Source organism: Halyomorpha halys, unplaced genomic scaffold (genome assembly GCF_000696795.3).
Source record: "Halyomorpha halys isolate HHAL.00 unplaced genomic scaffold, Hhal_1.1 Scaffold311.1, whole genome shotgun sequence".
Taxonomy (NCBI): Eukaryota; Metazoa; Arthropoda; class Insecta; order Hemiptera; family Pentatomidae; genus Halyomorpha; species Halyomorpha halys.
Window position 1 is genome coordinate 218036 of NW_027106659.1, and position 9795 is coordinate 227830.

The following is a 9795-nucleotide window of genomic DNA, read 5'->3' on the forward strand; positions in this document are numbered from 1 at the left end:
GTTTTTATGATAATTATGAGAGATAGTTGACCGTGGATGATGAATGAGGAGAAGATGGTTGGGGGTGCGGTCAATGAAAAACACAAATAAGTACGATTAACTTATTTTAATGTGCCAACGTTTCGGCTAGAGTTTCTAGCCTTCTTCAGGGCTGTTAGCTGGAAGATCAAACGTCTAATCAAGTTTTTATGATATTTGAATCTGCACAACATAGCCTTGATTCAACAGACTTTTTGAAGGATACGTACCGCCATCTTGGTTTTGTTTTGAATCACAAATTTATTACAGACAATGAAAATTGGTTAGCTTGCTTTTTGGTTCAACAAAACAAATGAACAATATTAAAATGATACATAAAATAAAACATATTAAAACCCCTTTATACATCAAAATATACTATTTACTCAAAAAGAGCATATTACAATGTATATTTCATAATATTGTAATAATAAAAAATTATTTAAAGTAAATAAATAGAATTTTATATAGTTTTAACTTATTCTCATATCTTAAGCATAGCTTGGGTTAAAATGAAAAGGTTTAATATTAAATAGATAGTAGAATTTTATAACTTTTTTAGACTCATAATCGCAGGCGGGTTTCTAGGCAATCAGAACATTATCTTTAATAACAATTTTACGTAATTATATGTTGAGCTAAAGTAAGCAATTTATAGAATCTTCCTTCGATGATTGATCAGTCTTATCTTCTATTTCACAAACCAATACTGTTTTAAACAGAGTCTTGGTCCTCTAAAAGTTTTCACTCATCTCATTCACTGGCGATCCAGAACAAAGAGTCCCATATTCTTCTTGGGTGACTTTTCGATGTCTTATTTTTCAAGATGTCTAGACTAGACAAAAGATGATGAGAAACACCTCATGCAATGAATCCCCAAAAACACAGTTTTCTTCCTTCCTCTTCTCTCGTTGTTAGTTCTCAACATCGATTGTACCACTACAGTTTTGAGTTTTTTCTTATGATTTTCTACATGAACATTATTCTTTAGACTTATTTTTGACATATATATTTTTTAATTTACTGTAACTACAATTATGATGGGAAGTCTTGAATGAATCTTCTCGACATGGCCGCGATTCAATGGACGTTTTGCAGGACATGTGCTGCCATCTTTTCTTTGAAAGTATCTTTTGTGACTGGATATTTTACTGAACAAAATTGGTTAGCTTGCTTTTTTGATTTTACATAACAAATAAACAATACTGAAACAATATTAAAAAGGGCATCTTACAATAAATAAAATATATATAATTTTAATGAATAAAACGTGAATTTTAAATTTGTATAATTTAATGAAATATATTTAATACAAGTAATACAATATACAAATAACAACTGACCTGTTCTGGCATAACAATCCTATCACTATTTATCAATGTCAATACTTTATTATCGTCCATGACACTGTTCATGTTTTCAATCCAAACTGCATCCACTGGTCCGTCAAACAGTATCCATTTCTCACTTTTTCCTTCATCTTAAAAAAGAAATGATAATTGTGAATATAATATATTTGAAACTTTCATATGCAACTTGAACTCCAATACACAATAAGAAACCAACCAAAATTTTTGTGATGTTGTGTTTTATAGATTTTTGTATAAAATCTTATAAAGATTTTTGTAACAAAAATTCAATGCCTTATTCATATCTAACAGAGGATGCAAAATAAAAAATCTTTCACTTACTAGCCTACTTTGAGTTGAAATTTATCCTCGCTCAGAAAAGATATTCTTATACTATTCACTGTGGCAATACTTTCCCCTACTAATTGTCAAAATGAGACTTTAGTTGAAAGATAGACTAACTACAATTTCAACATTTTTCGGTGGTATAAATTATTTTCGGTATTATATTTTAGTATAAAGTTGTGTTTCTTTGAGAAATTTTATTATTTTGTCTATGGATTCTTCCGAGTCTTTAAGGGCCAATTCTCTTGTTCGTGGAATTTTATTATTTTCGAAGGCTTGACGAAATGATGGGCATTCTTCAATTACAATTATTTTCAGTTAAAGGAGCAGTGACCTACAACCTGGGAAACCCAACCTCAACACGAAGACTGAAGCCCAGACTGCTGCAGGACATTCTTTTATAAATTTTTAATAAATATAGAATTAATTCGAAGTCACACTACCTCTATTTACTTATTATTATTATTATTTTTATTTATTCATTTTTTTTCCTCCCTTTTCTTCTTCTTCCCTTTTTCAAATTAATTTGTTTCTTTTTACTATTAGAAGACAATTTTTTGTTTTATTTAAGTGTACCAATATCATTATTTTTTGTTATTAATTTTACTTTCCTCTTTTATTAAAAAGCATTATTATTATTATTTTTTCTTTTAATAAGAACATTTTATATAGTTCGGGATGTCATTTGTATGACTGTACCCCCTCATAATCAACTGTTAAAAATATATATAATATAAGTTATATCAACTATGTAAGGCCCACCAGGCTGATCTGGTATAAAAATAAAATAAATAAATAAAATTTGTTATTTTAAATCAAAAAGTAAGCTAACCAGTTTTCATTGTTTAAAATAAATACACTGTTCAAAACAAGGAAGATGGCGGTGCGCGTCCTTCCGAAGTGTTCGTTGAATTGTTTGTGTTGAGATAGATTGAAATTTTTCAAATTTTGTTGTTTCTATACAATGATTATAGAAAAAGATTAATCAAAGAAGAAACAGAAGAACATATCAATTATCTATAAAGTATTTACATCGTAAATCATAGCAAATAAAGCAGAGCGATTGTACTACACTCGATTGTTTATTGATCGACCGGTGAACATTGAAGATAGAGGAGAGGAAACGGGTACTCTTGTCAGTTGGCTAGAAGTGGGAAGCCATTGTTAGGAGTTGGACTAGAGGATGCCAACAGTCATATATCATCAAAGGAAGATTGAGTAATTGGTTAGTTTTGTTTCTAACTGGAATTTATTGAATAGCTATTATTAAGTTTAAGTGTTATTATTAGTAAAGTCATCTGTTTCTGATTGCCAGGAAACCCACCCTGAGAAAAGAGTCTCTTATGTTATAAAATTTAAATAAAATTCTATTATCTGTTAAATATTAAAGTTTTTAATTTGAACCCAAGCTATCTTTTATATAGGAAATTAGTTAAGACTATTAAAATTCTTTTTATTTAATTTTAAATATTTTTTTAATTATTACATAATATTTCATATATATAAAAGTGAAAATAAATTCCTTGAAGAAATTAACAACATAGCTTATAAAACATAGTTGCACAAAAATGTTGGGTGGTTCAACATAACAGATATAACAGAAAATTATTTTAAAAGGTTTAATGAAAGTTATCAACATAGATATATTTTTAAAAATTATAATTGCTGAAAGGTCACAAACTTTTACCACATTTGATCAAATAATGTGCTGTGATAAAAATTAATTTATTATGCATATAATTTTAACATATAAAATATATTGATGTGGGAGTGGGTAGCTTATTGGTAAGGCAATGGACTACTAACTCCAAGGACCCGGATTCAAATCTGGCTGTGGTAGATAATTATTATCTGTTACATGTGGCAATTGAGTCAGCCCTGTGGGTTCAGGAGCCCTCCGGGGTCCGTCCAGCCTCAAAAGTAGGTACCCTTTATTGGGTAAAAATCTGGTGGTTGAGCATAATTCTGACCAAATCACCTCCTTGCACAACCATTGGTCCAGTAACAGTACTTCCTTATAAAGTACCGCACCTTTCGTGGGTTGTACAGATTTTAATTTTTTTTTTTTCTCATGGTAATCCATTCACTTTAGGTTTATTAATTTTCCAAAAATCTTTAAATCCATATATCTCCTGGAACATTTCAGATGCTCGTTTGAAAGATGATTAAATGATCCAATAATATAACTAAAAAAAATAAGTAATTTAAAGTACAATCTTTATTATTGAAGATTATTAGTGAAGATAAAGCAAGGAATTATTGTATTGGCGTTAGCAATTAAAGTGGTAAGGGAAGTCATGTGAGTGGACATGATATTTCATTCATTTTCTTTTTTCATATTCTTTATTCAGAATAAAGGAGTTTTCTAGGAAATAACTCATCCCTTATATTTGTTTATTTATGTAAATTGTATTATTTATCAGCAAATTCATTAATATTTCATAGTACATAGTGAAGCTTTCTTCGTTTTATAATTATAGGAGTTATTAATTTTTTTTTTATTTCAGAATGCATGAATATGCCTTTAAGTGGCTATCGCAATTACGGTTCTATTGGGACAAAAATTTAAACGTTTGTATATTGAGGCAAAAACAATACCCATTTTGGTTATGTATATGAATATTTGGGAAACCCTGATAGAATATTATTTTTTAAAAATGTATTGTTCTTAAAACAAACAGTGAATAATATTATGCTGAAGAGAGAGACACAATATCCCCGAAATGTCCCTGAATATAATAAATATAAGTATTAAAAACACTTTGATCTTTATGCAATTATACTTTTACAAAAATTATAAAGAAACAAATTAATAAACATAAATACAATATAACCTAATAATTACCACCACACGTAGACCTCATGATTGATGATAATACCCCATCGGCCCATTCACCTGTAGCTAAATTATATTCACCGTAGAGCTCGCCTAGATTTAACGCTTTAGGATTTATTAGATATTCCTGAAACAAATTATTTGAAAAACATAATTAAACTCATTAAATGAATAAGGTTTATTGAGTGCTATTATTTATTGGGTTTGACAATATTAGTTACTAAAAAGTGGGGACTGTGATGGAAAAATAAGCTTATTTATTTATCTAGACATTGAGTAGCGAAATTCAAAGAAAAATAAAACAATAGGAATTACTTTGAAGGAGATAGTAAGTGCTGCGGTCAAGAATATTTTCAACCTATTTTTTAACTATGAGAACTGTTCCCAACTCTCCACTCTGTCCTCCTTATTTTATATAGATCTATTCTTTATCCGATCCTTTCTCTTGAGCAGCCAATGAATAGTTGAAAAATATTTTTTCTTCTTGACTGCAGCCCTAATCCCATCCTTCAAACACAATTCGGTCAATCATCTAAATTAAAGGTACTCTATTCAAAAGAGTCAGCAAACAATGTACAAATTAGTTAAGGTAGTAATAGTGAGATTTTTAATGAGTGTTTAGTGGTAAAAAGAAACACAAAATAAAAAAATAAACCGGTCCTAAAAATTAATACAAATATATTTTAATTTCTAATAAATTAAATTTTGTAATTAATTAATTTTTGTCAACATCTACAATATATTGGTAAATATTAAAATTGATGACTAAAATTACCTGAGCAGATTCAAAACCAGGGTAATTGCGACTCTTCATCATGCAGAGGGCAGCCTTCAACATTTTCCAAGTAGTAGATTTTGCAGAGCCCGTAGCACCGACTATCATTACCGAGTGCCTAGATCCTTTTGTTTCGTATAATTGTATCACTTTTGTAAATCCAATAGGAATATCCTGTTAATATATAATATATAATACAAAGGAAATTAATCAAGCTTTATTACTATGCTTTTAAAAATAACATTGGAAATCTGACGCACGCACACCATATAACTTTCACTTACCACCCTACTTTGAGATAAAATTAACCCTTATATATTTTTTTTAATAAAAACCACATCTGTGCCAGGAAAAACCTGAATTCAAAATGCCACATGACACCGACGTGTTGTCACCAGCAACTAATGTTTGGTGTTACCAGACAAAAAGTGTTTTAGATCACTTGATTGTATATTAATATAGCGAGTTTAATCAAAATTGTAGGAGCCATTTTTGGGAAAATTAAAAAAAAAAAAATTGAAAAATCTATAATATAAAGTGTCCTTCGATTTTATCGCAAAAGTTAAATTAGTAAATAAGTGATACATAGACTATCTCTTATTAAATCAATAACAGAAATATTGTGAAATTGAAGTAGAATAAATTAGGAAGATAAAGATAAAAAAAGTTATAGTCTCTTCCATAATTGGAGGTGCCTATCATTTCCTTCATCTACTAGCCAGTTATGATGCGATAGAACTTGATAATCTGATATTACTTGAAGATGTATTGCTTGATGATATGACAGTACTAGATGATATGACAGTACTAGATGATATGATATTACTTGATGTTATGATAGTACTTGATGATATTATAGTACTTGATGATATGACAGTACTAGATGAAATAATAGTACTTGATGATATGACAGCACTAGATGATATGATAGTACTTGATGATATGACAGTACTAGATATGATAATACTTAATGATATGATAGCGCTTGATGAGATATTACTTGATGTTATGACAGTACTTGATGATATGATATTGCTTAATGGTATGACCGTACTTGATGATATGATAATACCTAATGATATGATAGTACTTGATGAGATATAACTTGATGTTATGACAAATACTTGATAAAATACTAAATAATACTATATTTGTTAAATAACTACCTGTAAATTAGCTGCACTAAATACTTCTTTAAGGATAGCATTGAATTCAGTGTATTCAATAGCAGGTACGACAATGTTTGGAAAGAGGTCCTGAGTAATAGCAAGAAATAATGGCAGATCATCAGATGTTAACTTGGCAATATTCATGTCCTTCATCGCCAGAAGTACAACCTAAAAAACCAATCATAAGGAGACTTGATAGAATTTAGAAATTAAAAAGGACTAAATGAGATATATCACCAAATAACAAGCTGAGTATTAATAAAATGAACAAATATAAAAATTCTTTATGTTTATCAAAGTAAAGTAAATTTATTAATAAGATGAATATAGATACAAATGTAATAACTAGGAATGGTATTTTAATGTTTTTAAATTTTTTTTTTTCATGAACATGTATATAATTGTTTATGTTTCCTAGAAACATTTCATAATATTCTCATCAGTATTAAACCAATTTTATTTTTAAAAATATCACTGCTATTACTTATTTTTCATATAAGTTTATATTTTAATCCATATTTCTCATTTTATTTTTATATATTTCACATATTTTTCTCAAAGGTCCATATTTCTTGTTTCAGGAGGTATTTTTTTTTTTTTAATTCAAAAGAAATATTTTTTAGGTTAGAAAAAAAAATCAAAAATCAAAATTAAAGCACAAATATATCAGTTGGTCATTTCAGAGGTCTATGTTTACACTCCCACCAAATACCCCTGATGAAGATGAAGACGAATCGTTAAATATTAATTTAATTATATAAGGATAAATTTAAAATCCATACTTCCTCATCGTTCAAATTAGGATGCTGTCTTCTCTTCTTTCCGCCATACCTCAAAAGTGCAACCATTCCCCTCAGACCGAAGTCGTAATGGTCTTGTTTACTCAGTTGTTGTTTTGCAAGTGAAAACAATGTAAAGACCTATAATAAGAAAAAAATGATCAAATAAAAAACATATAAACAGAAAATAATGAATAAAGATTAAATAATTTTAGCAATTATAATATGATGTGCTTTTGCCTAGTTTGAATTATATAGATACAAAACTATGTCTAAGAGAACTTGGAAAACATATTCAATACAACTTTATTAAAAAAATCAAAATTTCAGTTGTGGTTAAATATATTGTTAATAAATAAAAAGAAAAAAAAGGTAACAAAAATATATGAGATTAATAAACATAAAAAAAAGAAGAAATGAAACCTTTTTGGCCAAAGGACGAGTGTTGCGGAAACCTTCCCCAAAGAGACGTATTTCAGCAATGAGCATACTATCTGGTATCATCATAGAGATAGGCCTGAACATTGATTTCAAATTATCGGGAAGTTCGGTTCTTCCAGCATAACCTGAAACAACGCAAAGGAATCATAAGTAATGACTAAGATTGAACATCCAATAAGACAAACATGCACAATATATCATAAAATTCAAATTGTTTAAAAAAACCTAATATAAAGTAAAATAAATTAATATATATATTTTTATCAGCATAAAAGGTTTTAATACAATAATAATACAGGCTTAATGAAACTAAATGTTCAATGCCGATACTATCAATAGCTCTCTATACACATCCGTCCGGTGACGCCCTTCCAAACCCAAACCTACTAAACCAGTCTTGATGCAATCCTCCCACCTACATTCTAGTCTACCTCTGGGATGTTTACTTATTCAAGTGAAAATTATTTAAAAGCATTTCCACTAACATATTTTGTAATTCAAGATTTGCTCACTGCGCTAGGTTTACTTAGTGATGGACCTGCCTCCAGACAGTATGTTTTTTTATTAGCTACCTTTTATTCTTTTCAACCATCTCTCCTCTCTTTCTCCCTCACCCACTATTAGTTATGTTCACCACATCTAATTAATAGGGTGTACAAAAAAAAAAAAAAAAATGACTGTTTTTCAACCAAATATTTGTATTATTATTTCTTTGAAATAAATTACAATTATATAGTTCATTGTTAAGTTAAGTATAGTTCCATTGGGAAGTGATTACTGATTGCTGAGGAGCAAGTCCGTGAGGGAGCAGTCTACTGCTCTTTTTCACCTTCCCTATGGAGAGTAGATGACGACTAACAGACTAACAGTATCTTTCGACACACCACACTCCCTGGCAAGTTCGCGAGTACTTGTGGACGGATTTGACTCAACACCTTCCTGCAGAACCTCATCAATATCTATTTATGTCATATTTCCACTGCTAAATTTTTCAAACCAACTCCGCACAATATGCTGGTTGAGGACACCTTCCTCTTCATATTTAATAATTTCACAAGTTGCATCAGCGGCTGTGAAATTTTTTTTCCAGTAATGCCTTAAAATTACGAGAATTTCGTAGGACACTATCATGTTTCTTCTCTGAAACAAATAACTAAACTGAGGGATTTTTTAAAGAAGTCAATGGGATTAAATAAGCTTAGAAAATGCTCAAAAGGAATTATTAAGTATTAAGTAGGATTAAAATATTTATAGTACTTTGAAATCTTGAATTTGATAAAACGGCTATTTTTTTATACACCCCATTATTATTACTACTTACTAGTCTTGGCTTATATAACTTAATATCTACTCCTTTAATTTTGTTATTCAACTTACATATTTAATTGATCATATATATACGTTTTTATTAACATTTTTATATATTACTTGAATTTTAGCTAATTCACAATTTGTGCATGTATTTATTTAGTTATTCTCATATCTGGAAGATTGCTGATTGACCGTGTGTAAAAATAAATGGAATATGGTCCGAGTGCGGTCAAATTAAACTCCAATAGTAATATTATGTACTATTTTTATTTGAGCCAACGTTTTGCCCCACGTTGCAGGGCTTCGTCAAGGATAAAAAAAATACAAACACTTAAGTAAAAAAAGTAAGTGGAAAATTTACAAGGGAATACAATGAAACTTAAAAATTACAGAGAAGAAATATTAAAGAAAGTACAAGTTAAGAGATGAAAAGGGATAAGAATAAAATCAAATAAAAATGAATGAGACAGAAATCATAACTGTTTTGACGAAAGTCACAGTCAGAGTGAACCGTTTATATTGGGAGGATTGGGGATGGCAGTTAAGTACGTCACATTTGAAAATAATTTTAAAGTAAACAATGTAAAAAATATTAAAATTAGATAAACAATAAATGATAATATACATAATAGAGGGGGCGTAGAAATATAAAAAAAAAAAATAATAGACAAATATATTGTAATAATTTAAAAAATATTAAAAATAAAATAAATGAATTTATAATCGTTTTTTAAACTAATTTCAATTATACAGGAGATAGATTGGGTTCAAA

At 28.9% G+C, this 9795-nt stretch overlaps 1 protein-coding gene across 2 annotated transcripts in view; it reads right to left on the reverse strand.

Annotated features, from left to right (window-relative positions):
• The window catches only part of kl-2 (dynein heavy chain 2, axonemal kl-2), a 192858-nt gene that overhangs the window by 94668 nt on the left and 88395 nt on the right, over positions 1 to 9795 (reverse strand). For both annotated transcript variants that reach the window (XM_014421280.3, XM_014421281.3), the window contains 6 exons: positions 7695 to 7837; positions 7275 to 7412; positions 6490 to 6660; positions 5324 to 5497; positions 4558 to 4675; positions 1362 to 1498 (listed from right to left, as the gene is read on the reverse strand). In XM_014421280.3, coding sequence (XP_014276766.1) covers positions 1362 to 1498; positions 4558 to 4675; positions 5324 to 5497; positions 6490 to 6660; positions 7275 to 7412; positions 7695 to 7837 — 881 coding nt within the window. The remainder of the gene's footprint in view (positions 1 to 1361; positions 1499 to 4557; positions 4676 to 5323; positions 5498 to 6489; positions 6661 to 7274; positions 7413 to 7694; positions 7838 to 9795) is intronic.